The 27,552-nt window shown below is 59.0% G+C and overlaps 1 protein-coding gene across 8 annotated transcripts in view; it reads left to right on the forward strand.

Annotated features, from left to right (window-relative positions):
* Nucleotides 1-27,552, forward strand: part of KCNAB2 (potassium voltage-gated channel subfamily A regulatory beta subunit 2) — an 86,717-nt gene that overhangs the window by 17,901 nt on the left and 41,264 nt on the right. For 2 of the 8 annotated variants that reach the window (XM_043573641.1, XM_043573645.1), the window contains exons 2-3: nt 15,959-16,087; nt 17,255-17,296. In XM_043573641.1, the coding sequence (XP_043429576.1) occupies nt 16,011-16,087; nt 17,255-17,296 (119 nt within the window). In that variant the 5' untranslated portion in view covers nt 15,959-16,010. Of the gene's footprint in view, nt 1-5,241; nt 5,337-6,347; nt 6,448-15,958; nt 16,088-17,254; nt 17,297-25,957; nt 26,191-27,552 lie in introns of those variants that run through there. The other 6 variants (XM_043573646.1, XM_043573644.1, XM_043573637.1 and 3 more) reach the window with 4 other exon arrangements.

Genomic DNA, 27,552 nt, shown 5'->3' on the forward strand with positions numbered 1-27,552 from the left:
CTCGGGGCGCACAGGGCCCCTGTACGTCCTCCCCTCCAGCCCCGCACCCCCGCCAAGCAGCAGGCCAGGGTGCGGCCAGCAGGCAGTGTGGGGTCACCTCTGACCTTCCTGGCAGAATGTTCACACAGGACAGGCCCCAGCCCCCTGCGAAGCAGATGCTGTGGACCTCACGAGGGCCCACACTTTTGTCTTGATCTCATTATGGTGGATGTCGCCTTTATTTTTTTTATGTCGTAGATCAGGGTTTTACAAACTACAAGGACCCACTCCAGCCCACCACCTGCTTCTGTAAATAAAGTTTTATTAGAACACAGCCACCCCTGTCCAGTCACACACTGTCTCTGCTGGCTTTCGCACAGCCTTGCTGCCGAGACCAACTGGCCCACAAAGCCTAAAATATTGACGCTGTGGCCCTTACCCGCCCAATCTTGGGAGGTCTCCCGCCCTAGATGTTTTTCATCATATGCCTAAGCATCCTAGGCAAGCATCCTGTCCACCTAAAGACAACCATTGGTGACAGGGTTCAGTTTAGGGCTGTGTCTGTGCTGGTGTTGATTGGAGCTTTAGACGTGTTGCTGGGGGCGAACAAAGAAAAGAAGATTCTGGAATAATTAGGTTTCTCTTGTGTCAGGAACATCTTTGGGGCAGGGATATTTGAGCCACACAACTAGACTCAGACCCCCGCCCCCCGGCACACCCCTGTGAAGGGAGAGCATATATGCCGCCACCTATGGACAGCTACAGGTGTCCCACTGGTCCCCGAGGGCCAGGCGGGGTCCCCACGCCCACCTGCTGGCCTCCCTCCCTGCTCTGTTCCCCAGGCATCGGAGAAGGAGCAGGTAGAACCCTGCTGGGCAGGGCCGGGAGGGACCTCGCTCTTGGGGCGTTCCTTTCCCTGCAACGTTGTCTGGACTGTCCCTCTGGCTTCCATGAGTCATCGTGGAGCCCTTTCAAACCTCGAGCTGAACCTGTGGCCCTGCGTCCACCCATTCTGGGGCCTTCTGGGGAGGGGATCCTTTCAACAGACCACAGAGCCAAGTCCTGAATTCAATCAGGTGTTTTGACTTGGCCTGTCCTGAATGCTTGGGAAATCTGCACGGCATGTTCCCTGGGGAGGCGTCCCCCAGGAAAGAAATGCAGGGAGCTTTTCAACCGTGAAGGCTCACATTGCTGCGAAGGCTCCGGGGGACCTCTCACACATGGCGTGACAGGTGGGGAGTGTAGGCGGGATGGCGGTGGCATTACTGAGCACGTGCCAACAATAACCGCGTGGGGACACGTGGCCCCCCGCGTCAACAAGGGCTCCCCCTGATGTTGCTCGCCTCTTCGTAGTGAGGTTTTGGACGAGGATGAGCAGAACCCTAGAGGTCACACCGCCCCCGAAATGGGTCTGCCTTCTGGATAGGGGTTCTTAGCGTGGATTAGCGAGTCCAATCCCCAGAGGGGAGGTTGTGATCTCATGAGACGAAAACCCCCAGCCGACTCCCAGGGTTGCCTTGAAAGACACCAAACCCCCCACCATGCCCCCAAATGCGAGAGACAAATAACAGAGTCCAAGAGCATGCTTGTGGCTCAGCGCTGAGCACCACGCAGAGAGAGGTAAAGACCCAGACCTGGGTCCAGAAGCAAGTGTGGGCACAGGGTGGAGAGGGGTGTGGGATGGGGAGGCTCATGTGAAGCAGGCGGGTGGTGGGGGGTTCGTTTCTCCAGAAGGGAGGCCAGGCTGTCTAATGAGGCGTGGTGACGAGCAGTGTCGTCCTGGGTCAGGGCTCTGCAAACCTCTTGTACGAAGGACTAGAGAGCACATGTTTCTGGTGTGCAGGTAATGCGGTCGCTGTCGAAACCCCCCGGCCTTGCCATGTAGCATGAACACAGTTGTGAACAATATGTGACTAAGTGCTGTTGTCTGAATGTGACACACACCCCCGCCACCCCCACCCCCCCCCCACCCCGGCTCCAAATTCACATGTGCTGACCCCCAGTGCAATAGTGTTTGGAGGCGGGGCCTTTGGGAGGTGATTAGGATTTGACGAGGTGGTGAGCCCGGGGCCCTCTGATGGGATTGGTGCCCTCGTAAGAAGATGATGAGACCCCAGCAGGCTCGCTGTCTGCCATTTGAGGACACAGCCCGACTGTGAACTAGGACTCGGGCCCTCACCAGACACTAAGTCTGCCGGCACCTTGATCTTGGACTTCCAGCTTCCAGAACTATGAGAAACCCATGTCTGTTGCCGACGCTCTCCCAGTCTGTGGCATTTTGTTATGGCAGCCAGAGCAGAACAGCACAACAAATGAGCATGGCCCTGTGCCAATAAAACTTTATTTATGGATGCTGAAACTTGAAGTTTATGTAATTTTCATTCCCATGGAATAGTCTTCTTTTGTTTTTCTTCCAACCACTTAAAAGCCACTCTTCGCTCACAGGCCACGCAAACACAGGTGATAGGCTGGATTGGGCCCCAGGCCCTTGCCAAACCCTGTCCCAGAGCAAGGAAGGAGACCCCCTCCCTCCCTGACTGCTGACCAAGGCCTGAGATACTGTTCCTGGCTCCCGGTGCCTTGTCGTTTTCCAGAGAATCTCCACCAACAGCAGACTGGAGGATGTGACCTCAGTGTTGATGTTCCAGAAAGAGGCCATACCCAGGGGTGGCTAATTATGTGCCCAGGCTCTGAAGTCAGCCCCTCAAGCGTCAAATCTCTGCCCCTGCACTTAGCGGCCAGCTGACCCGGGCCCAGTGTCCTCCACAGCATGACGGAGTCTCCCAGCCACCTTTACAGTTCTGTAAGGGTTCCGTGTGACAGAGAAGCAATGCACATCGCGTGCCGTTGGCCCAAATGAAATTTAAGTCGGAAACCTCGGGGGGAAACATTGAAAGACGCGGCAGGGGAGCGGCGCGGGATGTGTGAGGATGTCTGCGAGATGGATAGGAGCGCCGTGAGACGTAGAGACAGGATTTGCCTCTGGAGAGCAGAAGTGGGCCTAGCGGGTGTAGTTACAAGGACAGGGATTTCAAATCAACATAAAAAGGACCTTTTTCATCATTTCGGTTGTCCTTGGGGGACTCTCATCTGGGTGATTTTCGAGATCTGCCTGCGAGGGAATCTTGCAGAGGGAAGCGGTGTCTCCAGCGCCCTGGACCTGGGCCTCTGCCGCTCACCCTGGGGGAGTCTAGCACGTGTGAGACCAGTTCTCTGGCTACATACGCCCGGGGTACACGCCCCCTCCCCGCCGCACCCCCCACCGGATCTCAGCCGGAGGAACATGAGTTACATCAAGGCAGTACTTGCTTCTTAAATTGTGGAAATATCCAGAACCGCTGTGAGGTTCCCCACCTAGCAGGAAGATGTTTGGGGGTGGTCTCAAGACCAGTCTGGGACACGATCTTGTTCTCTGGCGGAGTCGTGGGGGACAGCAGTAGACTCTGCTGGCTGCATGTCGCCCCACTCGGGCCTTTGTGGCACCACCTCCTGGACCCTGACCCTCTCTGAGACACCCCCCGCCCCTCCCCGAACTCCCAGCGTTACTCCTTCTGCTGAAAATGGAGGTAGAACGTGGTCAGCAGCCTCCTCCATGAGGAAGAATGTACCGGAAGACTCCCTTTCCATCAGGAAAGCGAAACTTTCCTGGAAGCCCCACCCACCGGGACTCTGCCGTAGACCGCGTCCCAGGCCACAGTAGCTGGGACATAATTCAGGAGCGGCGACTGGGCCAGCAACCCTACCGCCATGTTTACTGATCCAGCCTGAACGTGGGGCTCAGACTCATCGGTGCCAGAGAGGAGCCCCTCCTGTGGGGTGTCTCCAACGTTGCTGCCCCGCATTTGCGCATTCGCCAGCCCTCCTGGTCTAAGGTAACTGTTTACAAAGAGTCGGTGGATGCAATAGCCACGTAAGGGCCGGGGATGATGCTGGGGTGTGAGGGCTGCAGATGGTCATGTGAAATGTTCGACTTTTGCCTGCTTCCTGGAGGTCTGTGATAGCACTGAATTAAGCCTGCCTTCTCAGGGCACAGGGTCACGGGGCCGGCGGGCGCTGGCGGGGTCCCGAGTCAGGCCCGAGGGGGCGCTTCAGACCAGCAAGAGGAAAGAGCCCCGGTCCAGAGTCACACCCTCCTGGTTCCCCTCCCAGCTCTGCCGCTGACGACTGAGTGCCCTGGGATACGATTTCGTATAGTGAGCCTTGGCTTTCTCATCTATAAAGCGCTCCGGCCTGTGGGGGCTACAGGGCGGGGGGGAGAGCCTGGGGTGCGGCCCAGAGGGGCTCCCCTCCCCCACTGCCTCATGGTCTCTCTCTTCCATTGTCCCATTTGCTCTCCTCTCTTCTGCCTCCTGTTCACCTCCCATCACTTGGGAGATCCGAGCGCCCCAAACCGTTCACTTCTCTTACCCCTTTTCCCCGTCACCCCGTCCGTGTCTTAACCCTGCTGGGGACACGTAGCGCCACCCCTGATCTGAGGCACAGGGGCTGAGCTGGCCGACTCCCTGTGCCCACCCCTGGGGGAAGGGGAGCCCTCTCTACTCCCCGGAACCGTGGGGAAGGGGACGGCCAGGGCTGCGGTGGCACAGCACAGGGACAGAGGGATGCTCCGTCCGGATCCTCCCTTGGCCTCGCTCTCCCCCAGCTGAGGGGCCTCCCCAGGAAGGAAGGGTAGAGCAGGGAGAGGCTATGAGGAAAAACAGTCCCCTCCACCTGTCCTCCCCCCGGGGCTGCCCCACCTGCACACGGTTTGCTTGCTGCTGTGCCCTGGCACCGTGTTGGGACCACTGGGATAGGAAACGGGTGAGGCAGAGCCGTGCAGAGCTCAGAGCACAGCTTGGGAGCTGGGTCTGAATCCCAGCCATGGGCCTGACCTTTGACCCTCAGTGTCATCAGCTGTAGGATGAGGAGGGCAGCAGTACCCTCCGAGGGCTGTGGGGATGACCAGATAAGGGGAAACAGGTGAAAGTCGTGCAGCCCAGCCCTGGTACCAAGCTGGCACCGAGAAGCGGAAGTCTGTGACATCCCCAGGACCAGCCGGGAGCTGCACGTGTGTCCCTCTCCCCCTCCGGGAAAGGGGCCCACTGCTTGCCTGCCAGGGTCCACTCCTGTTCTGGAGGGAGGGGACACGCCCAGTGTCCTTCCCCTTCTCATCCCCTGCCCCCCCCCCCGGAGAGGCGGCTGTGCTGCCAGCCAGGAAGGTTGGGGTGTCCGCCCGGGAGCGGAGGCCCCACCCCAGCGCGGGGGCCCCTGGCTCGCCAGGAACCCTCCCACATGAGCTGCCACCCACTTCCTGGTTGGCCCTGTGGTCCCGTGCCTTCCACCTCATACGCACGAAAATGGTCTTGTCTCAGGAACAGGTACCTGGGGTGTTTCAGGGATCCTGTTTGCCGAATGGGGTTTGTGCTCGAGGGGGGTGGGCACCCCAGCTCCCTGAGCGGGGCTTAGCGCTCCCCTGACATCCAGGGTTAATCGGGCCGGCCACTGCCCTGGGGCCCCGTGCCCGCACGGGGCTGGCTGCAGCTGGGAGAGCTGTCCCTGCTGGACCCAGGCACAGCCCGTGTGGCCATCTGTCACAGCAGAGCAGCTACAGGCGTCCTGCCTGCACGGGGACACCGCAGGCCCCCCACAACCCGGCGACAACAGCCAGGGCAGGCGGGTGGGGCCGAGCAGGCTGGCACCCAGCAGAGGTGTCTGACTAGGACACGGGACACAGTTCTGCCTGGCGTCTGCTTTCATCCCTGGGGCAACAAGACAGGAGCTGCCTGGAGATCAGAAGCGCTGTGGGGCCACCTCTGTCCTGCCCTTGGGGGAGAGGGAGCGCCAGCTGCCAGGCGCTCCCACAAGCTCCTGGAGGGATCCCTGCCCATCTGCTTCTCCCGAACCCCTCTCCGGGGAGTTCCCGTCTCTGAGAGGAAAGTAGTTTCACAGGCAGAAGTGAGGGTCCCTGCCTTAGAAAGAAATGAGCGGGTCCCCACCCCTCGTGTCTCCCGCAGAGCTGAGCACAGGGCCAACAGCAGGGTAGTGGGGGGGGGAGGATAGGGGGGACCCTGAAGCCACTCCCCACCTGGCGGCTCTGTCTTGGGGAGACAGCCCGTGGCCCCCATGCGGGAGAGGAGGGCAGGGGTGGTCAGGGAGTTCCCTGCTGCCCAAGGGGCTTCCTCCCTGCCCAGAAAAGCCAAGTGCCTCTGGGACGGTGTTCCCTCCCTCCCCCACCAGCTTCTCTTCTCCACTTCTGTGCCAGGGTGTGGTCACGGTAGGAGGGTGAGGCGGGGGTGGCCAGAAGGAGGCGGCAGGAGGGGCCTGCCAGCTTCCCGAGGTGGGGCAGGAGGGCCACCAAGCTTTGCTGAATGAATGACAGAGGGGACGCCGTGGTTACAGGGTTCTGGAGCACGGAGCATGCGGGGGCTCGCGTCCTACTTCTTGCCCTGACTAGCTGCAGCTCTGAGGCCCCCTCTGCCCTGGCTCCAGGCGAGGGCCCGTCCCGCTTGTGGTTGGTGCGACCCGGATGGAGGGGGTGGTGCTCCTCGGTGCCAGGGGTGGTCCAAGCTTCCACTTACTCTCGGGGGGGGGGGGGGCGGGGGACAGTTACCAAGACTGGGGGGCTTCGGCCCCTGACCCCGGCGGACCCCTGTCGGTCGCTGTGCATCCCCTGGGTGTGACTGGGGGCCACAGCAGGGCTCCTGCTTCAGTCGGGAGGCGCTCAGCCTGCAGGTGCATGACGGGTGGGTGTGGATCTGGGTGGGCTGCATGAGGGCAGAGGCGTTTCAGTGTCGCTCTGGGAAAGTTGAAAGTTTGGGGCCATGATGGGTTTTTTTTTGTTTGTTTGGTTTTTTTTTTTTTTTGCATCATGGCACTAATGAGATATGAATGGGGCCTCTCCCTGCAAGAGTGTAGCCAGAGCCCCATGCTGGGGTGGCCTGTGTGTCATCAGGGGACAGGCACCCGAGTGTTGCTTTGAAAACAGTTTCTAGCCTGTCGTCTTTTTAAGAAATTCTCACTGGGACTCTGCAGCTTGGTCCCTCTGTGTCTGCTGCTGTCCGAACACGTGACATCCACGGTGCTTCCTGTCAGGTGGGCTGATGGCCATGCCGCTCCTGGCTCAGGAGCTTGGAGGACAGACGGAGGTTTCTCTGGGGCAAAGAGCAGGGGGTCCTGGCCGGGGCCCCCTGCCCCCAGTAGTGTTTTCACCGTTCTCCCTGCCCCCCATCCAAGGCTGAGCATGGCCTGGGGGTACTGCTTGGAAATGGGGTTGTGGATCCCCGGACCACCTCCCCACCGGGCCCCTGGGCCATCCTTCCAGCCCCTGGGCCATCCTTCCAGCCCCTGGGCCTCTCTGCTCACGCCCAAGATGCCCCACAGGCAGAGCCGATCCCCCGAGTGCGCTCGGACTGGCAGTGCCTCCGCGGACGGCCTCACTCTTGCCCGCCACCCCTGCTCACAGGGAGGAGTGGGCTTGCGTCTCGCGGCACCCCGCTTGTGGGAGAGAGAGGAAGGGTGTGTTACGCAAGCAGCCTTCCGGATCTGGTGGTTTTGAGCAGTTACACCTCTTCCTGTCTCTTTGTGGGGTGCACACTGGCTGCCGTGGCTGCTGCAGCTTTGGACCCATAAAAGGCGGTGGTTTCACGCCATGTCATAGTCACAGTGGTTCTTCGGGGCTTTGGCAGGAAGGATTTCCAGGGACGGAGTAGCAACACGCAAAGTAAGGTGAGCTCGACAGACAGGAGCTTGAGTCCCAGCCCCGAGCCCCGAGGCTTCTGGGAAGAGCCCCCCGACGTCCACCACCCCCAACAGCACGAACCTCTCCTGTCTTCTCCCCCTCGGGCAGTGTTCACGAGGGCCCAGCGTGTGCCTCGTGCTGCTCTGGGCACTCGGACCCACCGGGGAACAAAAGAGACAGAGCTCCCTGCCCTGGCAGAGCCGACGTCCAGGGGTCTCACAGGAGACGGGGAAGGAGTAAACATGGGGAATCATCCATTGCTAGTGTCTCGGTAATGACCCGCGCCAGACCTCCGGGTCCTCGCCCCCGCCCCCTTATTAGGGCTGGCCTTTGCAGCCAAGAGAACAAAAGTCCTGAGCCTCTGGCATAAAGGACATCGAAGCTTCTCTCTCTCCACCCCTCCCTCTGGAGGAAGCCAGCTGCCTCGGCATGAGAGACCCAGGTGGTGGGAAGGGGGCCCCTGCCCACCCCTGTGTGTGAAACATCTAGCGTCTCCAGCCCCCAGCCCAGCGGACACCCTCACCACAACCTCAGGAGAGACCCTGGGCCAGAGCTACCAGGCCGGGACAACCCCCAATCCCTGACTTTCCAAAGCCACGTGAGAATTCTTTGCTGTTTCCAGCCCTAACCCGGGTCACCTGGCAATAGGTGAACTCATGCAGTGTTAGAATTCTTTTTGTTTTTAAGTTTATTTTTGAGAGAGAGACAGAGACAGAGACAGAGACAGAGACAGAGACAGAGTGCGAGCAGGGGAGGAGCAGAGAGAGAGGGAGACACAGACTCCGAAGCAGGCTCCAGGCTCCGAGCTGTCGGCACAGAGCCCGACGTGGGGTTCGAACCCACAAACCGCGAGATCAGGACCTGAGCCGAGGTTGGATGTTTAATCCACTGAGCCACCCAGGGGCCCCCAGTGTTGTAATTCTTAAATCCTCCACTAGGTGGGGACAAGCCTTCGGGAAGCTTGGAGCTTCCAGGATGATCAGGAATTGGGATGCAGCCACAGACGGCCCAAGAAACACAGGTCCCACTATGACGCTGAATCATCTCTGCATGTGGCTGGCCACACGCACAAGGGGATCATCTCTTTCTGGGGAAAAGACGAGCACCCCCCACGGGCAAAGCAGAGAGGCGGCGAGGGAAAAGCAGATGTAGCAAATCTGAGGACCATAAGAAGATGAGACCACCGCCTGGGAGGAGGTGGGGGCACATCTTTGCCCCGTGGTGCACACCTCCTTGAGGAAGGAGGTATGATCAGGGGCTCCCCGGTCCTGGACCGGCACCTCTGTCCACCAGGGCCAGGCACAGGTGGATCCCAGCCCGCGGCCCTCCCAGCGCACCCCCACCCGTTAGCACGTCAGATCCTCCTCAACTCCCATTATCCCATTTCACAGATGGAGAAACTGACACTTAGGAAGGTTGAAAGAGCTGCCCCAGGTCAGACAGCAGATCTGAGCCCAACCGGACCTTGCCTCCCTCCCTGACACCTGGAATGGTCTCCTCGGGTCACCCACAAGGCGGGATTGTGTCATCAGACCAGCCCTGGAGGAGGATAGAAGCGTGTGTGGTGGCTCTGGTGAGGCTTCGAGTCAGGAACTGTGACCCAGGGCTCAGGAACTGTGACCCAGGGCTCAGGAGCTGACCCAGGGCTCAGAAACCCACTGCCCGGTTTTCTTGCGCTCCAGAATCTACGGCAGTGAGACGAGCGGAGGCTTTTTCCGCCAACTGGAGGTCCCTCCCGTGACTCACGAGTCGTAACTTCATGTAACGAGGATGGGCCTGAAGGCTGAAGCCAGTAGAACATACTCCCAGGAGGGCTGAAATCACAGCTCCATTCACCTTCCGTGTGACAGTCCTGGGGGACCAAGGGGTGCGTTCATCCGTGGCGATGGTGGAGGCAAGTCTGCCGCGGCTCAGGCTGGAGCTGACTCGGCCTCACTGCTCACCATTGGCCAAAGTATGTGCGGCCGTGTGTGCGTGCGCATGTGACTGTGCGCGAGCCCTGCGTGCGAGTGAGAGAGCGAGGGAGGGAGAGGAGGAGCAGAGAGAGGACAGAGAGCAGGTGTACAAACCAGACAAAATACAGACAATCAGGGAATAGAACGGAGGGCATATGGGCGTTCCTTGCTGTGCTGATTCTTTACAACCTCAATGATGTTTGAAAGTTTGCAGAATAGTAAGCTGAGGAGAAGAAAGGCAGTGCCCATAGATGGAGCCCTGGGCTTTGGGGGGCCTGCCGTCGTTGTCAGCCCCCCTCCCATACTGTCTGAGAGCTGGGACTTACCCATTTTCTTCCCTCCTGAGCTCAAAGCGTCTTCACTCCTTCCCTCTGCTTCCGTGAGAAAGTACAGGCAGGGCTTTGTGAATGTTTCGTGCCTCAGTTTCTCCGAGAATGAGTCAGGCGGCTTGCTCAAGGTCACATCCAGAACAAGTGGATGGAAGTGCAGGGGTCGGAGGGGCCCAGACTGCGGACCTCCAGGCTGTACCCTGGGCCAGGTAGGCTCTCAAATGGCTTCTGAAGCCTTTCTCCCAGCCTCCCTTCCTCCGTGATCCCTGGGATCGGCAGCCTCCCGCTAGCACACTGGCCCCTCGGCATGGCCGCGGGACAGACGCGGTCTCTCCTACCTGGACTGTGGCAGCTGCAAACGAGGAGGAGGGCTCTGGGCAGGCCAGCCGAATGCAAGGCAGGGGGCAGGGGAAAACCTCACGGGTCCCCCTCCCTCCCCAGGAGGTGGCAAAGGCACCAGCCCCCCGGGAGGAATGAGGCCTGTCGTTCCCGTGAAGTGGGCACGAGGGCGTGGCCAGTGCCTGGCTGCAGGTCGGGGAGCTGGCTGCTGGCTCCAAGGGGAGCCTGACCTTCGGAGTCCAGGCGAGGTGGAGAGGAGTGTGACAGGCGGCCTACTCAGAGGCACCTCCCTGAGTGCAGCCCATATTGTCCCTGTCCCTGTAGCTGCCCTGGGTACCACACCTGGGACCAACAGAGCATTGCCCCCTCCAGAGAAGACTGCCCTTGTCCCTCATGCGGCCAGGGTCCCCAGACCCACCCAGCACAGCGGGTAGTCTGTTTGCCCTTAATGCAGACGCCTGGCCCCTTCCCCTCTGCTTTCCCTGGATGAGCCTTCAGCAGGCTGAGTCAGACTCATTCATTCATTCATTCATTCATTCATTCATTCAACAAATATTTGAGTGTTTCCCGGGCACAGGTGTGAACACAGCAGACAGATTCATGGAGCTGGTGTCTTAAGGGGAGGGAGACACAGCCCACAACTGGGACACTAGGTGAAGTAGAAGGTATGTTGGAAGGTGACCGTGCTAAGGAGAAAAATGACCAGGAGAGGATTAGAGGAACACGGGGAGATGGGGTTTGCAATTTAAGACAAGGCGTCCAAAGAAGACTCAGCAAAAAAGTGACCTTTGTACAAAGAGGCAGAGGTTGGAGAGGGGGCCTTGGGTGCTTCACGGGGGGTCAGAGAGCTTCCGGCAGAAGGAAGCCCGAAGGTTGGAGTGTCTGTGGGTTCATGAGACACCGAGGCCACTGGTGAACTGCAGGCCTTCCCTCTCGACAGAATGGGCAGCCACTGGAAGGTTTTGAGCAAAGTAATGGCATCTGATTGATGTTCTAGTAGGATCGCTCTGGCTCCTGTAAAGTAGACCATGAGGCATAACGGTGGAAGCCGAGACCCATCAGGAGGCTGTTGTGAGGACTGTAAGAGGGAAGGTGGTGGCCTGGACCGGAGAGGAGGTGTTAGGGGCCACTGGGGCAAGCATGGGATTCTGGATGTTTCTGAAGATGCCCGTATAATGGGGGAGCCGGGGTAGCGGCGGCCAGGGGCTCCACGTGGGACAAGTGAATCTGAGATGCTTGCTCCGCACCCTATAGAGATGCCCAAAGGGCAGTTGAATAGATGAGTCTGGGGTCCGGGGGGAAGCTGGGACCTGGAGGTACAGTCGCACGGGTTCCGGTGTAAGCACACGATTCAGAGCCAGGAGACAGGTGGAAATACGAGGCGCTTCTTGTGATGCAAAAGAAAAGAGATTCACGGTCGCAGAGGTGAACGGGGCAGCCAAGGAGACTGAGAAGCAGCAACGGGGAGACAGGAAGAAAGCGTGCGTCCCAGGAGCCGGAGGGTGGGGGCAGCCCCGCCGTCACCCCCAAGCCGTGGGCACCATCAGCCTTAGCAACAGGAACGTGACCTTGGCAAGAGTAGCTTCCTCAGAGCGGCGGAGGCAGAAGGGAGAATCGCGGACCAGAAAGGACAGCTCTTTTGAGGAGTCTTCCCGTGAATGGAAGGAGGGAAGCAGGACAGTTGGTGGAGAAGGAAGGGGATCGAAGAAGCTGTGCTTTTTGTTGTTCAAGATGAGAGAAGTAATGAGCGACCGCGTGAGGAGGGCAGTGCTCCATAGAGGACAAAGAATCCGCGTTGAGAGTCGAGATGCTCTTGAGTGGGGGCGGGAATGGGGTGTGTGCTCAAGCGGGCGCCGTCGCCGTGGCCGTGGCCGTGGCCAGGCGTCCAGGTGGCAATAGGAGGGGAAACAGAAGGTTCTAAGTCACGTGGCAGAGGACGCGTTGGGGACTTCAGGGGAGAGGCGCCAGCGTCATGCTGGAGGCGGGGGTGGGGCCTACAGCGGGGTCAGCAACCTGCTGTGTAAAGGGGCAGGTGGTAAATATTTTAGGCTTTGGAGGCCAGATGGTATGTTGTGGTGGCCCGGTGTCACAGTGTAGCACACACACAGGTGCGGCTCGTGAGCTGACGGGCACGGAGGTGTTCCGGTAACACCTGACAGAGACAGGCGGCAGGCTGCATCTGGTCTGTTGTAGCTAATTTGCCAGTTCCTGGTCTGGGACCCAGGCTGTGGGCCAGCAGTCCTCAAAGCGTGGTCCCTGGGCCAGGAGCACGAGCATCACCCGGGGGACTAGTTAGAAATGCAGATTCCTGGGGCGCCTGGGTGGCGCAGTCGGTTAAGCGTCCGACTTCAGCCAGGTCACGATCTCGCGGTCCGTGAGTTCGAGCCCCGCGTCAGGCTCTGGCCTGATGGCTCGGAGCCTGGAGCCTGTTTCCGATTCTGTGTCTTCCTCTCTCTCTGCCCCTCCCCCGTTCATGCTCTGTCTCTGTCTGTCCCAAAAATAAATAAACGTTGAAAAAAAATTTTTTTTAAAAAAAAAGAAAGAAATGCAGATTCCTGGGCGCACCCCGTATCTGTGGAACCTGAGACTCTTGGTCCCCACAACCATCTCCAATTCAGACGGAGCTTGTGATTCTGGGATCCTGGGAGTTAAGTACCCCTGAGTGCCCAGGCTGGGGGTTGAGACACCACCGCTTAGCAACTGGACCCAGGGAAAAGCAGACAGGAGAGAGTGGGGTGTGGGCTGGGTCACATCCCCCAGTGAAGGGCACAGGCGTCCCGCAGGTGTGCCTGGCCCATCCCCTTCCACAAGACCCTGTGAGGACATGCTGCGTCCCCCACCCCTGTGGCCATCCCTCCTCCCCGGTGACCTCTGGACCACCGTGTTTGGACGCAATGCCTGGCACTCTGGGGACCCCCAGTTCTGTGGCTGTGGTTTCCTGTCCACGGACAGGGCTCCGTGTTGTACAGGCAGCCACTGGCACCTGCGCACAGTAGGGCCTCGACAGACATTCTGTGCGCCGGTAAATGACTTAAGGTTAATGACTTTCATGAGAAGGTTGGCTGTCGTGCCTTGAGCCACCTGGCAGAGCAAACCCCAGGAGCACCTGATGGGCACAGAGGGGAGCCTGCCTCTGAGGCCTCCCACCCCCAAAGCTGCAGGACTCAATTCCCCTGGAGCTGTGTAACTGACCTCTTTCTGCGGGAGAGGCACCGTGCCTCTTTCTTGCATAGATTTGGGTGGGGGCAGTCAGGCTGGTCCGTCTGGTGACAGTGACCCTGATGGACCCCAGAGTACAAGAATAGGTCACCAGGAGGCCCTCAGGGTCTGCCCGGAGCCATCCACCAGGTGTGGATGAACAGGGCCAAGCAGACAAGGGGCCTGGGGCCTGGGGAGAGGTGAGCCTGGGTCACAGCATCGCAGGTCATGAGGAATCAGCTGATAAGCCTGAAGACTGGATTCGGCATCAGCCAAGGATCTACTGCATTTCTTTTAAGGATTTAAGTGCATTTTTTTTTTCATTTTGTCATTTCTTTCTGAATGAGATTTCTTAAGAATGAAACTTTGCAGGGGGCGGGGGGCACCTTCATGGCTCAGTCAGTTAAGCATCCAACTCTTGATCTCGGCTCAGGTCTTGATCTCATGGTTCGTGAGTTTGGGCCCCGCATTGGGCTCAGCTCTGGGCGCGGAGCCTACTTAAAAGAAAGGAAAAGGGGCGCCTGGGTGGCTCAGTCGGTTAAGCGGCCGACTTCGGCTCAGGTCACGATCTCACGGTCCGTGAGTTCGAGCCCCGCGTCGGGCTCTGTGCTGACAGCTCAGAGCCTGGAGCCTGTTTCGGATTCTGTGTCTCCCTCTCTCTCTGCCCCTCCCCTGTTCATGCTCTGTCTCTCTCTGTCTCAAAAATAAATAAACGTTAAAAAAAATTTTTTTTTTAAAAAGAAAGGAAAAGAAGAAAACTTTGGGGACCTTTGCTGTCTGCATCATTTCCATCATTTCTGTGAGGTTATCTCTGTAGTGAGATAACCTCTGATTTGCATTTTCTCTCCCCATTTTTCCAGCATGTTCACACACATGCACACACCCCTCACTCAGAGGAGAGCTGAGTGATGAGTGAGACCTAACCTGCACTACGTACGAGCCCTCTGCCGGGGTTGGAACGTGTCCAGAGAAAGCCTGCTTCCTGCTGGCAGGAGGGTCACGTCCCGGCAGAAGGAAGAGTGATGGGCATTCACTGAGAGGCCCCGCTGGGAGCAGGCGGGGCTGCGTTTTCAGCCCAGACCATCCTTTTAAAGCCCATCGGCGTGGTGATTTTGGATCAGAGGACCATCACTCTTTTGGAAACCCTGTATGACATCCCTGCTGAGTACCAAGCCCTGTTTGAGGCACAGAGGATGTAACAGTGAACAAAACCAGCAAACTTTCTGTGCTGGTGGGGCTCGCACTCCAGAGAGAGTTAAGACCTCATAACTCAGGGACAGACCATCAAGAAGGTCCCTGGTGCTGACTACACAGGACAGCAGGCAGGGTGCTGGGAGAGAACCCCTGAGCATGATAGTCAGGAGCGGGCTCCCAGAGGAGACCCATGCTGAGAAGGTCGGTCATAAGGGTATTTCAGGCAAAAGGAGCTGTAAGTGCAAAGGCCCTGTGGTAGGTGTGCCCTTGGCCTGTCGGAGAAGAGAAGAAAGGGGTGCATGACCTAATCTTTTAAAGTAGAAATGGAAGGAGGGAGAGCAGTCAGGAGGTCCAGGTGACATGTTGGTGGCTCAGCCTGCGGGTAGCAGGGGGAAGAGCGAACGGACAGACATGTGTGTTGCATTCATTATGTGTTGCTACATAAAAATACTGCTGGAAGTGTAGGGCCTGAAAACTCAGTTTCTGTGAGTCAGGAGTCCGGCAGAGCACAGCTTACCAGGGTCCTCTGCTTCAGGGCCTCACAAGCCTGCAGCCAAGGTGTTTGGCCAGGGTCGGGGTCTCATTTGAAGGCTCGACTGGGGAAGGATACTCTTCCAAGCTCACGCAGTTCGAAGGATTCACTTCTCTCTGGGTGGTTGGACTGAGGGCCTCAGTTCCCGGCCTCACGGGCCTCTCCAGCACAGCAGCCCGCGTTGTCACAGCCAGCAAGGGAGAGAGTCTGCGAGCAAGACAGAAGGCACGACTGTATCACCTGATGATGGAAGTGACATCTTGTGACCTGTGCCATGTCCTCTAGAGTGGGAGCAGGTCACTAGGTCCGGCGCACACCCACAGGGAGGGCATGAGTCTCTGGAGCCGGGGTTATCTGACTGGCTGCCTTCCTGGAAGCTGCCCTGGGGCACCTGGGAATCTGCAGGCTCAGGGATGAGCCTGGGTGGTGGTGGTGCCACTTCCTGGGACAGGGGAGACAGCCAGAGTTCTAAGTCCACAGATTTCCCCTGGCACCGGGAAAGGGCTCCCGGACCCTCAGGAAGGCAGCTGGGGAGGCAGAAGGGAGAACTACTGAACCCGACCACCCACCTTGTCTGATCCCCCATGGGCTGGTCTGTCCATCTGGTGTGGGGTACAGGTGCCCGACATACAGGGCCTTCAGTATCACAGAGCCTTCTGGGCAAACCAGACTGCCCTTTTTGAACCACCTCCCCTCTACTCTGCTTTTCCTCCAGAATCTTCCGTCCGTGAAGAAGAGGGCAGGTCAGCACAAGTGAGGCCGGCTCCATGTATCCGGAATCGACAACGGGCTCCCCAGCGCGGCTCTCTCTGCGGCAGACGGGCTCCCCCGGCATGATCTACAGGTGATTCCCCCGCTCCCCCCACCCCAGCCACCTGGGCCACTCTCGGGGTCAGTCCTGCGTCTGGTTGGGGGGGGTCCCTGAGGCCAGCCCCACCCCTTGGCCCAGAGGGAAAGATTGAGGGAGGCCCACAGGACTCTGAGGTGCATGTAGGCAAGCTCTTTCTCCAAGGAAAGGAATGGAAACTTTTAAAACCAAAGTGGGACAGAAAAGCCCGCGATTTTCCCAGAGAGGTGAAGCCAGGATTAGACTTGGCCCTGACTCCCCTGAAATCTTGGAGGTGGCAGGCCCGGAAGCGAGTGGGGGACCCTCCCCAGTTCCTGTTTCTTTCTTACACATCACAGGCCGTTGCAGCCCCCTTTGAGGGGGGCTCAGAGCCTTGCACCGGGAGGGTGGAGGCATCCAGCTGCTCACCAGGCACCCTTACCTCCCTAATGTGGAGGCCGCCTCCCAAACCCAGCTCTGGGTCTTTCCGTTTGGAAAGTAGCCCAGGCTGAACCACAGGGAGGGCACGCCAAGGCGTTGGGTGAAGGCTGCTGTCCCGGGCACGGAGCACAGAACCCAGATGGCAGTGGTTGTCCTGAAAGATTGGGGCCCGGGCGGGACACCAGGGGGGCCCATCGGTCCCGATGGATTGGGCCTTTGTCAAAAATTGTTAGGGCCTGATCCAGAGCAAGTATCTGTAGAGCCCACAGGGAAAGGGGGCGTCTCGCCTTCATCCAAGTCCTAAAAAGAACCGCATGGTCACATGCAGACGCGCCAGCACGTGGGGTGGCCGGCAGCTTCTCGGCTTGAGGGTTTTGTACTGTCGTTCTAAAGCAGGTTTCGTTAAAACCCAGACGGTCACTCAGAGGTTTACCTCTCGTCTTCGCTTCCCCGCCTGCCCCGTGTGGGGAAGGAGCCTGGGCGCCCGAGGACCCCGCGTCCGCCCAGGCCGGGCCTCCGCCTCCCTGTGCCACTAGGTGGCGCTGCCACCGAGCACTTGGTACGCGGGCGCGCGTCCTCCCGACCCACAGCCTGGAGCTGAGCGGGGAGGGGCCGGGCCGCGGGGCCGTCGCTGGTGTGTCCCGCGGGGGCCGTCGCCTGCACCTCCCTGTGGCTGATGCCAATTGTGGACTCTCTCTCTCTCTCTTTCTCTCCTTTTGCTCTGTCCTCCATCGCTGTCCGCAGTACTCGGTATGGGAGCCCCAAAAGACAGCTCCAGTTTTACAGGTAACGAGCCCTCCGTTTTCCCTAAGACCCGCACGCTGAAGGCAGGGGAGCGGGTGGGAGGGCCACGCCCCGTGCAGGTCGGGTGTGCGGGTGACCTCTCCAGTGAGACACGGGCTCCGGTGGCCACCCACACGGCACCGTGGAAGGCTCGGATGAGCAGCGCGAAGCCGCTTCCGTGTGTGAGCTGATCTCTAGAGTTCGCTTGCGTTTGAGCAAACGGACTTGCGATACTTGCTTAGCCCTCGCCAGATCCACCTTAAAATCTCACTCGTGGGGCGGCGGATGTGGCTGTCTCCTGTTGTCTCTCGTGGGTTTGTGCTTCTTGGGTGATTAGAGTAAAAGAGACGGGGCGAACCCAACCGTTCTCCCCTTTTCTTTGGATGTGAGCTGACTTGTAATCAGAGGCCGATACCGCCTCAGGGGCGTGTGGCTCTGGCGCGACCCGGGTCAGGGGCGGACCTGCTGGTGTTTGTCTGGTGCGCGTCCCCGTTGCTGAACCAGCACAGCGTGTTCTTGGGTCGGAGGCTGTGCCCCAGAGGGACAGGTCGTCCAGGTGCGTCCAAGGCAGGTCAGCCAGCAGAGTCCTCCCGGGCAAGTCCCTTCGGCAGCCTGTAGCTCACCTGTGCAGTGGGGAGGGGAGCCACCAAGGTGGGTGCTCCTCGGAAGGCTATAACTCCAGAAATTTACTTTGATTGACATTTTGGGAGCCCCGGGTCAGCCCCGCCAGCCTCAGGACCACGTGGCTCTTGGGGGCAGGGCCCTGGTGCACGGTGTTTGTCCTGGCATTCGGGCCTGCGAGGTCTGTGTCCAGGAGCAGCTCCCCAGGGTCGCACACACCCACCAGCGCAGAGCCAGGGGGCGGTCGCCGCCGACACCCCCCAGAGGACGCGGGGACCTGGATTCCCACAGCCCCCCCGCACCTCTGAGCGTGACAGCGGGTCTGGGTCCTCGGGCTGATTTCGCCACTACTCCAGTGCCTCCCGTGGGGTCTCACTCCTTACGGAGAACCCTAAAATGGTGACTGGAATTGTTGCTCGATGAGATTTTGCCTGAAATAGTTAGATCTGAACCTGGGCTTGCAGATGCTTTTTTCGGATGACACTTCTGCCATCACGTACGTATGACGGCATGGTATATCAGGGCGAGTGCGAGACATTCGTCCCGGAAGGATTTGACCACTGGGACCAAACATGCCTTCGAGCTGCATCCTCTGAGACCCCGGAGGAGAGGCGTGACAGGGTGGGTGGCGGGGCCGTGGCACAGACCGCCGCCTAAGGGGCCCCGCCGCGGGACGGGACAAGTAGATTGCCAGGTATCACAGAGCCGAAGTGAAGGAGGGTCCCACTCCCCTTGCTGGCCCTCGGGGCCCCACAGATCCAACCTGTTGTCCACTCCCTGGGGAGCCTTCTGGTTGAACCCCCCTGTGCCCAAGAGGCTGTCTTACCCTGAGGCGAGCCCTGATGGAGAACTGCACCCCAGATCCACCGACCTCTGTCCCTGATGCCCACAGGCCCTGGCCGTCCTGCCCTTTGCAGCTCCAGTGTGGTTGCTTCTCACAGACACCGAGGTGTCTCCTGTGGGGTCTCCGACTATGACCTCTAAAGAGGCTGCATCTGTGTTTAATGTACTGGGTGCCACTCGCAGTGGGGCATCCTTGTCACCTGGGCCCTGACACAGCTACCAGAGGGTTAAGTCCATCGGCAGCATCCTGCCGACTGACCACCCCTCCCCGAACGGGGCAGAGGTGTTCAAGGTGTGCGCCCTGCCTTGGGGCGGCTCACGGACTAGTAAGGGAGGTGAGACCCTGTATCTGTCAGCTCTCCCAGAGAGTGCCTCGTAACAAACAGGCCCCAAACTCAGCACCTTACAAGGAGAAGCGTGTATTTCTCGTTTATGTGTCTGTGTCAGTTCATGTGGGCTCGGCTGGGTTTGGTCTGAGCCGCAGGTGGGACCCAAGTGTTCATCCTCCCATCGTTTTTAACCAGAGGCTATTCCCGGCAAAAGTGCCAGAGGAAGAGCAGAATCACGTAATGTCTTCGAAGCCCTACGGTTGGAACCGGCACACCGCTCGTTCTTTTGGCCAAAGCAAAGCTCACGACCGCGCCAGATGTCCGAGGGCAGGAAGATATTCTCCCGCCCTCCCACCCCAGGAGAACTACAGTCATGTGACGCAGAGGCGGGTAGAGGACCCGGCATCATAATGCAGTCTACCCCAGAACCCAAATAACTAAAATATCTAGAAGGCAGAACGTGTCGTGGGGGAAGTCTAAACAGCTGTTGGCGTTCCGAGGAAGGCCAGGCGTGGGCACAGCCCACTGAGAGTCGGGGAAATCTTCATGGAGGAGACAGCATGACGGCTTTGAGCGGGGCCTTGGGGGCTGGGCAGACTCCTACATAGAGCCCAGGAGGAACCTTCCAGGAGATGCCTGAGCCACAGCTTGGAGAGGTGCCAAGAACAGGAGGTGGTGGTGACACAGACCGGCCATGAGGGATGGGATGGAAAGGGACAGGAGGGACAGGAGGCCAGACTATAGAGGAAGATGGAGGTCAGAGGGGGAAGGGCCGTGAGTGCCTAGCAAAGGAGCTTGGACTGCATTCAGTGGGCAATGGGGAGCCATCGACGGTGTCTGAGCAGGGATCAGAGCTCTGCTGCGGCAGGGAATGAGACGACAGGTGGAAAGGCTGGGTGGGGGAGCCCAGGAATGATGGAGTGAAGGGCAGCAGGGCAGGAGGACAGGAAGTCAGGAACCATGTCCTCCAGGTGACTGATGGCTGGTGCTGAGAAGGATGTTGAGTTGACAGAGGGGTGCGGGGCCTGGGGGGAAGGAGACGGGGTGTGTCAGGGTATGGCAGGCTGATGCCCACCACCCAGCGGTGGGCCCTGTGACAGAGAGGCCAGGGAACTGACGTGGCAGGTGGGCGCCTTTGAGAGGGACCACCCGGCCCCGTCGCTGGGGCCTCTCCAGGTAGATACCTGCTGGCGTTTGCCTGGCTTCCGCAGCCTGCTTCCCGTTTTGTTTGCTTTCTACTCCGGGTCCCGAGCAGCAGTTCCCCAGCAGGGTCGTAGACAGATGTAGGTTTGTCCTCCGACAGCCACTCAGCCTCCATCCAGGATCCCTCGTGCTGGAGGGTCGTGTCATGCTGAGACTTCTTTGGGATCCTAGGATGACAAGAAACGCCCCCGGGGTCGTGACTCTGGAACAGGGGCTTGGCATGGCTACTGCCCAGAGCTCAGCCTCAAACCCCAGATCAGAATGTGTGCCGAGAGGAGGGGCCCCTGCACCCCTGACTGCAGGGAGTGGTAGCGTGGTGTTCAAATAGCAGACTTCCAGAACTTTCTGGCCATGTAAAGGTACTGACAGGGTAAGTACCCTTGACTGGGGCATGTCCCAGCAGAAGGGTGGAGGAACATCCGTCTGCCTTGCTGAGGGTCTCGCCAGACCCCCAGCCCCTTCACTGTAGGTGGTGGTCACGCGCTGTGGGACCCCTTACTGCAGACATACGAATGTGGTGGGGGTCCCGAGCTGCAAGCACGGGTCCTGGCCTCAGATCACCGGAAAGCAGGGCCTGCCGCTCTCCACCTGTGGCTGGTGTCCCTGGTCCTCGGGGGCACGGGAGGCCTGGTGGGCGAATGAGCCCCAGGCAATGCCAGGACCCCAGTGGGTGCCCCCTCCCAGCCCCACAGGCCAGGAGCTGGCCTCGGCCAGGCTGCACCGCGGGACTGCACTTCCCGGGCTTTTAGGGGAAAGAGACGCTGCTCGTGAATAATTCAGCCTTTCACTGAGCTGAAAACGCCCTAATAGACTAATGGACTCCCTGCCTCCAAACTCGACCCTCGTGGGGCACTTCTCATTCACCAATTGCTTCTGACGTCCTACAGTGACACTCCCTAATGAACCAGCTGCCACGCCAGATCCGTGCAGCGGCTGGTGAACCCTATAAACTAGACTGTGTCCTTTTTAACGAGCAGACGCCAGGAAGGCAGGTGAGTGGCCCCCTCAGCTCCAGGAGTCCAGGGGCAGCTGCTGTCTCCGGCGGTGGGGGGCGGGAGGGGGGGTGTTGCTGCTTGGGGACACGTGGCCCAGGAATGGAAGCCACAGAGGGACAGTATTGGGGGTGCACTTGGCTGATCCGAAATCAGATCCCCTATATTTTTTTCAAAGCAGAAAACCTTAAAAAAAAAAAAAAAAAAAAAGCCAGCCCTGAGTAACTGCAAGGTGACAGTGGGAGGCAGGATGGTGGGCTTTCTCCCGCTTCAGTGAGCTTGCCTCCCAGACCTGCTGGCTGGGACCGTCCGTCTTCCTGCCTGGGGGAGACCCAGACATCCAGCCACACCTTGTTGGGGTCACCATTAGGATTTGGCATTGTCGAGGTTGCCCCGAGAATGACAGCAGGGAGGTTTGGCGGCTGTCAGGAAGGTCTGTCTGGAAACACATGGCCTAGGGAGCTGGGGCAGGGTCTGGGATGGGGGAGGCAGGGCGCTTGTCTGGGCCTTGGCTCGCTGATTGTTCTCCCGCAAAGGTGGTTTTGTTTTTGCCCTGATGCGCTGCTGTGCATTTTAAAGCTGCGCTCCGGAATGATGCCGTATTCCTTTGCAACCCCGCTTTCAGGAACTCGGGCTGGTTTCTCTAAGATCGAGACAAATGTCACCGTTTAAAAGAGCTGTTCAGGATTCCTTCCGAACCTCACGTTTCATGCCTTGGTGGCTTTCAGTAAACAGACCACAGTTCAGAAATTCCAGGTGGAAGGCCCTTCGGGGCGGTCGTGGTCCCCACTGACTTAATGAGGTCGATGCCTTCAGTTCGGTTTTTCCGTGTCACGGTGTTCGTTTACTGGAATCCCCCTGAGCCCTCCCTCCACAAGAATAGATTTGCAAAAGGCAGGCCCCGGCTCAGGGACGAACCTATAGGCGCCTCATAATTAGCAATGGCTATCGAGGAGGGGGCGGGTTTCTCTTGAGATGGGGTGGGGGCTGGATCTCGAGGAGGAGGAACACGAGGTCAGAGTCACTGCGCCTTTGAGCCCTAGGAAGCAAAGGGCCTGAGGCAGGAGCCCCGGCAGTGGGCGCTCCCTTCTGGCAGTGTCTCCCTGTGGCCCCTTCGTCCAATGACCCCAGCCTGCCCCCAGTCATCCCGGGAGGAGGCTGGGAATAAGCCCCAGCGTGAGGCTGTCCAGGAGCTGGACTCTGTCCTCTCCCATGGGCACCACTGCTGACTGTCAGAGCCCCTCTGTGCCTTCTGTGTCCTTCCTCCTCGGTGGGGTCTTGCCTCCCCGGAGGCGAGGAGGAACGTGTCCTAGCTCCTCTCACGCTGTGCGTGGCCATCTGGCCACAAACCTGCTCGTGGGCACCAGGTGCTCACCCCTGCGGGCCCCCAGCAGGGCCACCGTGCTCTCCCACGCCCACCTCCCTGTGTCCCTCAGCCAGAGCCTGCCTGGCATCATGGGGACACTCTCCGTGCCCTCCATGCCCCCAGCGCTGTAAGGAGAGATCACAAGCAGGGGAGACCCCAGCCCCCACAGAGACGGTGCACCCTGCCCTGCCCCCGTCTCATAAGGAATGTGTGTTCTCTGCGAGACCCGGGTCGTTTATTAAGGTCTACGTTGATCCTATTCAACCTTTTCTAGTAATAACGGGTATCTACACCACTCCCTCGTATCACAGAAGCCCACGCTCACGTGTGCCCTCTCCAGAGGCCCACCCTGCCTTCCAGCCTCTGTCCCCTCCACCTCGCTTTGTGTATTTCTGCCACCACCCCGATTATCCTAGCTGGTATCCTACACCACGCTGCAACACTGTTGACGGCCGCTTCCCCGCACATGGCATGCGCCCAGCCACACCCACAGCCCCGCCTGGTTGTCTAGACAGCGGGTGCAATCAGCCCCTGCTGGGCCCACTTCACAGACATGGAGACTGAGCCTCGAAGCCGTCAGGGTGCCTGCTTGTGTTGCACTAAGTGGGTGACAGCCAGGTGCTCAGCCACACTGTCACCCCAGCCCCGGGACCCTGGCTGGACCTCCAGAGCCACACCAGCCCGGATTGCTGTTTGTGGGTGGTGTCTTGAAAGCTAATGGTTATTGATCTCTGCCTGGCTGGGCCTGTGTGCCTGCTTCCTGCTCCCTGCAGCTCCGGCCTGCCAGGCTCTTCTCTCTGAGGACGGACCCCCAGGGAAGCCAGAACTGGCCTGCCTTTGCCCCCTGCAGGACGGGCAGCCGGCCACACTGCCACATCTAAAGCAGCTGCCCAACGCTGCCCTGCCCCCACCCCGGGCGGGGCCAGGGGCCAGCAGGCAGGGAGGGAAGGAGGGGCAGCACTGCTCCCTGGAGGCATCCGTGGCTCCATTTCCTAAGACAACCCCCCTCCTGGAGCCCTGCACCCCTCCTCTGCCTCCAGAGTGATTCTCCTGGAACATGGGGATTTTCATGCCAGGGACATCCTCACCTGCTTTAGCAGCCATCAGAGAGCTTAGTCCAAACCCTTGGGGGAGGCCAGAGGTCCTGGGCCCTGCAGGCCCCCTCCCTGTGGATCTGAGCCATAGTGAATGGGAGTCCTGGCCCCAGAGCCCCCCACCACACCCTCCAGGATAAGGCATCCTTCTTGGTGCCTGGGCCTGAGTCAGGGGGCCATCCCACCCCTGCCAGGTGCTGTCCACACTGCCAGCCCAGTGGGAAGGCCCGGTCTCTGCTGTGGGCACTGAGCCTCAGTGGTAAAAGCAGACAGAAAGGTCCTGGCCCTCCTGGACCTGACCTTCAGGGGCTCAAATGCAACAAACAAACAAGAGGATTAGAGAAGACTCTAGCAGGTCAGGTGAGGACACGGCTGTGGAGAACAGTTGCAGCGGGAAAGGGGTCTATGAAGTGTCAGGTGCTGGTGGAGAGCTTCCCCAAGGAGGGGGGTGGGGCCGCAGCCTTTGCAGCTGCCTCGGCTCCCAGGACAGCTTTCCTTGCCCTTCCCAGGGATAATCGAGCTTGTTCTTTCTTGGGGCAGAGGTGGGGACCACGCTGGTTCCTCCAGCTGCCAGGGCTGGGCTCCGGGACCCTGCTTTGCTGACCCAACTGAAATGATGACTCCCATGTCACTTTCTGTGCTCGGTGATGAGGCGGGGGTCGTCCTGCAGGCATCTGAGCCCGAGGGCTGCGGTCAGGTGCCGACAGGAGTCCCCGGATCATAGAGCCCCCCTGCCCCACGACCGTGTCCTCGGCGCGTAGCCATGGTGCCACGTTCCTTGATTCACTCACTCATGTACATCCATTAACACAGATGGTAGCATGCCTTGCACACGCGTCTTCCTCTCTTCCTTTACTACTGTCTCCTAGGATTCATTGCATTATCAGCCCATGTAGAGAAACCTCACTGAATGCCGCACAAGTCCCATCATTGGGACGGACTATCATTTATGTAACCTGTCTCCCCGTTGATGGACATCTGTGCTGCTCTTAGTTTCTGAGAGAGTGTAGCCATCACTCAGAACGACTATTTTCTTTTTTAACGTTTCTTCATTTTTGAGAGACAGCGCATGAGTGGGAAAGGAGCAGAGAGAGAGGGAGACACAGAATCCAAAGCAGGCTCCAGGCTCCGAGCTGTCAGCACAGAGCCCAACGTGGGACTCAAACCCACAAACTGTGAGATCATGACCTGAGCCAAAGCCCGACGCCCAACTGACTGAGCCACCCAGGCGGCCCAATGTTTATTTACTTTTGAGAGAGAGGCAGAGTGCAAGCAGGGGAGGGGCAGAGAAAGAGGGAGACACAGAATCCGAAGCAGGCTCCAGGCTCTGAGCCGTCAGCATAGAGCCCCATGCGGGGCTCAAACTCACTGACGGTGAGACCATAACCTGAGCCGAACTCGGACGCCCAACCGACTGAGCCACCCAGCCGCCCCCAGGATGACTATTTAGTGATGGTTCCTCCCATTTTAGCCTTGCTCTCTCCCTGTCTGTACTGAGCCCCTGTCCCCCCCTTGTCACCCCGCTCCTTACGTGCATCCCGTTCAGTCTTTCTACTGCAAAATTTGTGGATTGTGACATACTTAATCCTCATGGAGGACAGGGCCCAAAGAGTCTGCAGGTGGCACGGTGCCTGCGAGCAGAGAACGTGTGTGTGGATATCGTTTCTCTTGATGAGGCTTGCGGGCAAACAAATAGGGCGTTCCTGGGGTGGGCTCCCCTAGCAAAATCACACCGGCGTTTGCTTCCATGACGGATGTGCTCCTGCCCCTTCCGGGAGACAGCCCCGAACCTGGTTTTACCTTGCGAGCACCTCCGGGGAGCACTGTGACGTGGCGCCTTCGCTGCGGGGGCCTGGGCTCCCTGCATGCTCTCTTGCCTCTGTTTGCATTCGGAGTCCCCGCTTTGAGTTCTCACGCCTGGAATGTGGCTTCGCCAGTGCTTGTCTCGGGGCCGCGCAGGGCGGGGGAGGGCGGCTTAGCCAGAGTCCACGGCCCGTGCAGAGTCAAGGGCTGACAGTGTCGTGCCAGGAGGCGTTTACACCCAGGGGCCCCGGCCCCAGGCGCCGAGACCCGTTCCGGCCGCTCTAGTTGGAGGAGGAGTCTCTGCGGCACCCCTGCCCCGGGGCCGGCGTCCCGCAGGGCACCGGGGCAGGACAGCGGCACCTTCGCTAACTCACGGCCACTCGGCATTTCCCGTCTGGACAGCGGCGGCTGCCGGGCTGGGCGGTACCATGTTGTCCATGACGTACAGCGAGAGCCTGAGGAGCGTGAGCAGCAGGTGTCACTCGGACTGGGCCCTGCACCCCGTGCGCCAGACCGACACGCTGGAGCTGCAGCGGCTACGGGAGGTGCGGGCGGCGGCCCAGGCCAGGAACATGGAGAGCTTCCTCCGCATGCACGGCCTCTCCCTGGACGGCTGCACCGCCCAGCGCACGGGCATGAAGTACCGGTAAGGGCCGGGCTGGGGCCGGGCGGGAAGGACTCTGCACAAGGCCGGAGCTGCAGCCCGGGAGACGGGGATCGATCGTGACATTATCGGATGTCGGGGTAACTAGTTTGTGTGTGAAAAGCCCAACCAGTTAAGCGTCCGGCTTCAGCTCAGGTCATGATCTCGCGGTTCGTGGGGTCGAGCCCCGCGTCGGGCTCTGTGCTGACAGCTCAGAGCCGGGAGCCGGCTTCGGATTCTGTGTCTCCCTCTCTCTCTGCCCCTCCCTCGCTCTCCCTCTCTCTCAAAAATAAATAAACCCCCCAAAATTTTTTTAAAGTCCAGCCATACCGAAATGTACGAAGAAGAAAACGAAAGTCTTTTCTCCAAAGGGTAGTCCTGCCCTCAAAGATAAGTGCTGTTACCGGTTTGATTTATCCTCTGTGGGAGAACGTGGTTTCCTGAAAACGCTTTGCAGCAGGGGTTAGATGCATCGTTTCATTTTTCTTGAGGCACCACTGGGACAAATTAATCACGAGGGGTTGGCTAGACATGAATTAACGAGAACGTCTCTGGTCATCTCTAACAACAAATTCATCCTGGTATCAGAATCCCAGGCTGGGTCCTGGGGGCAAAGATGTGCTCCCCCGCCCCCCATCTGACCTTAAGCTGGGCTGTCCTCGTGGGAAGCGGCTTTCAACAGGCAGCCTCTGAATTAGCACCTACGCTTGCGTCCAGAGCAAAGGCTGTGGCTTCATGTCCCCTGTGTTCTCCGGGTGATAGGCACGTCGGGCTCACTCTCCTTGGAACTTCAGAAGGACGTTCCCTTTAGCTGGCTCATCTTTGAATTCAGCATCTGGGGCAGAGCTCCGGCGGCCGGCCCACTTTCTCCTGTGAAAGCCTCGGAGAAATGGCCAAAGAACCCCAGAGCTGGTGTTTGCATATTCATACCTTACGTATATGCAGCTTTGCTCCTTTGTTAAATTTGAATTTCAAATAAACGTTTCCTTTTTTTAGTATAAGTATATCCCACACAATATCTGGGTCATACTTATGCTAAAACGTTGTTTATCTGAAGTTCAGACTGAACTGGGTGTCCCGTGGTTGATCTGGGAGCCCTAGACCCTTGGCTTCCATCTAACACAGGCCTCCCGGGGTTTTTCTGGTTGTTCTGTGGGGAGGAGAGTAGAGACCTATTGCTTAACATTTTCTCCTGTGGACAGTGTGTCTGGACCTTCGGTTCATTGTTTGAACGCGTGGTTGCCATTTAAAGAAACAAAACACTTCTTCTCGGAGTCCATTAGATGGCAGAATTCATAAGGTTTTGTATTCTGAATCCAGCTGTGTGGGAGGGACAAAGCGTCAGCTACTTTGGCCCCAGTAAGT

Source organism: Prionailurus bengalensis, chromosome C1, assembly GCF_016509475.1.
Source record: "Prionailurus bengalensis isolate Pbe53 chromosome C1, Fcat_Pben_1.1_paternal_pri, whole genome shotgun sequence".
Taxonomy (NCBI): Eukaryota; Metazoa; Chordata; class Mammalia; order Carnivora; family Felidae; genus Prionailurus; species Prionailurus bengalensis.